This window comes from Macadamia integrifolia, unplaced genomic scaffold (assembly GCF_013358625.1).
Source record: "Macadamia integrifolia cultivar HAES 741 unplaced genomic scaffold, SCU_Mint_v3 scaffold22, whole genome shotgun sequence".
NCBI classification, from domain to species: Eukaryota; Viridiplantae; Streptophyta; class Magnoliopsida; order Proteales; family Proteaceae; genus Macadamia; species Macadamia integrifolia.
The window spans coordinates 1,015-3,842 of NW_024868566.1; the positions used below are offsets into that span (position 1 = coordinate 1,015).

The 2,828-nt window shown below is 40.9% G+C and overlaps 1 protein-coding gene across 1 annotated transcript; it reads left to right on the plus strand.

Moving 5' to 3' along the window:
- Positions 1–324: 324 nt before the first annotated feature.
- LOC122066031 (cellulose synthase-like protein D1) lies at positions 325–1,926 on the plus strand (the record flags this gene model as incomplete). Its single annotated transcript, XM_042629858.1, has 2 exons — positions 325–610; positions 785–1,926. Coding segments are annotated over 2 exons (1,247 nt in total), but the record flags the coding sequence as incomplete, so codon positions are not given.
- Between the last annotated feature and the right edge of the window lie 902 nt (positions 1,927–2,828).

Below are 2,828 nucleotides of genomic sequence, written 5' to 3' on the forward strand. Positions count from 1 at the left end.
GCTTTTTTGTCAAGAGAAGATCTACAACCGATTTAACCTGCACTGGGTGTACCGCCGAAAAGTCACTGAGTAAGAATGAAGTCATCCATGCACATGTATAATAACCTAAAACTACACAACATTTTTCCCTTGATGGATAAATAACATTAAAAAAGATAAAGATATATTCACTTCAGCTAAGGGAGAATCATGAAATCAAATTAAGCAATTATTTATTTATTTATTTATTTATTTATTTTTGTAAATACAAAGACAGCAACAGTATGAGCTGCTAAATCAACAACATTCTCTCTCTCTCTCTCTCTCTCTCTCTCTCTCCCTCAGGTTTGTTTGGTCAGCACAAGAACCCAGCCGCAAATATTCATATGCAATCGGAAGAGGAGGAATCGGATACACAGCCATTGACAGCACATCCAGACCTAAACTTGCCTAAGAAGTTTGGGAATTCTACCATGTTTACTGACACTATAGCTGTGGCTGAATTTCAAGGGCGTCCGCTTGCTGATCACTTCAGTGTGAAGAATGGTAGGCCTCCCGGTGCATTGCTTGTGCCACGTTCACCACTTGATGCACAGACTGTTGCTGAAGCTGTTGCTGTTATCTCGTGTTGGTAAGCCAGCTCCTATAGTTTTCAGGGGGTCCTGTGTCTGGGTGGGTGTAGAGAGCACAGACAGATATATGTTCTTTTTAATATATTTTTTTATTTGATTGTATTTACTTTACTGTGCACGCTCTCATTGTTAATGTTAATAATTGTTATCAACACATGCATGCATGCATTCAGGTACGAAGACAACACAGAATGGGGTGATAGAATCGGTTGGATCTATGGATCAGTGACAGAGGACGTGGTGACTGGGTACCGAATGCATAATCGTGGGTGGCGATCAGTTTACTGCGTCACAAAGCGCGATGCTTTCCGTGGAACCGCACCCATCAATCTCACTGATCGACTACACCAAGTCCTTCGGTGGGCTACAGGATCAGTGGAGATCTTCTTCTCTAGAAACAATCCCATCCTTGCTAGCCCACGTCTTAAGTTCTTACAACGTGTCGCTTACTTCAATGTCGGCGTTTATCCCTTTACCTCCATCTTCCTTGTGGTATACTGCTTTATTCCTGCACTATCCCTCTTCTCCGGACACTTCATCGTGGAAACCCTCAACGTCTCCTTTCTCTTATACCTTCTCGCTATCACTATCACACTCTCCCTGCTGGCCCTTCTTGAAGTCAAGTGGTCCGGCGTCTCTCTTGAAGATTGGTGGCGTAATGAACAGTTTTGGGTCATCGGTGGCTCAAGCGCACATCTAGCTGCTGTCTTACAAGGTCTCCTCAAGGTCCTCGCAGGAATTGAGATTTCATTCACCTTGACATCTAAATCAGCTGCAGAAGATGAAGACGACATATATGCAGACCTCTACGTTGTGAAATGGACCAGTCTCTTCATAATGCCACTCACTATAATTGTAGTTAACATCGTAGCTGTTTTTATTGCATCTGCAAGGACTCTCTACAGTGTCATTCCACAATGGAACAAGCTCATTGGTGGAGTTTTCTTTAGCTTATGGGTGTTGTGTCACATGTACCCTTTCGCAAAAGGGTTAATGGGCAGAAGAGGCAGGATGCCTACAATTATATATGTTTGGGCAGGCCTTGTGGCCATCACTGTCTCTCTGCTTTGGATTACAATTAGTCCACCGGATGATACCACAACTACTCAAGCTGGTGCTGCAAAGGTAAACTAAACAAGTGATATCCAAGGAAATATTTGTATTTTTGAAACATGGAGGTTAGGGATCAAAATGCAACGGATACATTTCCCAGATTCATGGGTAGGAGAGTCATTGTTTCAAAATAAGACTTTAATGCCTATTGTTTTTCTCTTCATTTCTGTAAGTAGAATGAGATCATGGTATGCTTTTTGAATTTTGTATGGATTGAAACTAACTGAATTTTTTTTTTTTTTTTTTTTTTGAAGTAATGTTAGAAAGGAGGAGTCCAGTCTTCTAGACCAAGCAGGGTAACCTATGCCCCTCACAATTTATTTTATTCATTTTTCTCTTGTCAAAATAATTACGAAAAAAAAAAAAAGAGAAGTGTTTCCTGTGGGGGAGCGTGATCCTTGAGCACGGGGTCAATGGGAGTGCACACAAAGGCATTTGGTGGGGTAGGCATTTAATGAGGGAGAGGCGGTCTTTTCACCCCCTCTTGTGTCTAGGTGTAAGCACTACGCACCGTCAGAGATAACCATTTGAAAAAATTATGTGAGTAGGAGTAGAATACAACGCTTGCTCAGAGAGACTTTTCCCTATTAGAAATCAAAGAAACGGCCCTTCCTTCTCTCCTTCTTTATCTCCTTTTCAAAAATATGGATTTTCATATTCAATATTTGTGAACCGTGATACAGAGATATTGCTAAATTTGGAGTGAAAATTATATTTCAAAGAAATGAACATTGTGCTAGACAAATAACTGTTTAGTTTCTAAGCTGTTCTACACCTTGTACCCTTTTTGAGCAAATGGATCCGCAAGAAAATAGACATTTTTTTCTTAGGTGAATGAAAATATATTAAAGAAAAGAAAACGGAAAATACAAAGCCAAGCTGTGGAGCCTTTGGAGTTGGATGATGATTTAAGCGATGAAGAACAACCCGAGGGAATCTATGATAGGAAGGAATACCAACCCCGGAGTCGGACCATTCCATATGTGAAGATCAAGTGGAAGAACCATCCCGAGCAAGAAGCTTCTTGGGAGAGGGAAGATAAGTGAAGGAGAAGTACCCAGAATTGTTTGGTTTATCAGGTAACTCTTGCAAATTTCTAGGACG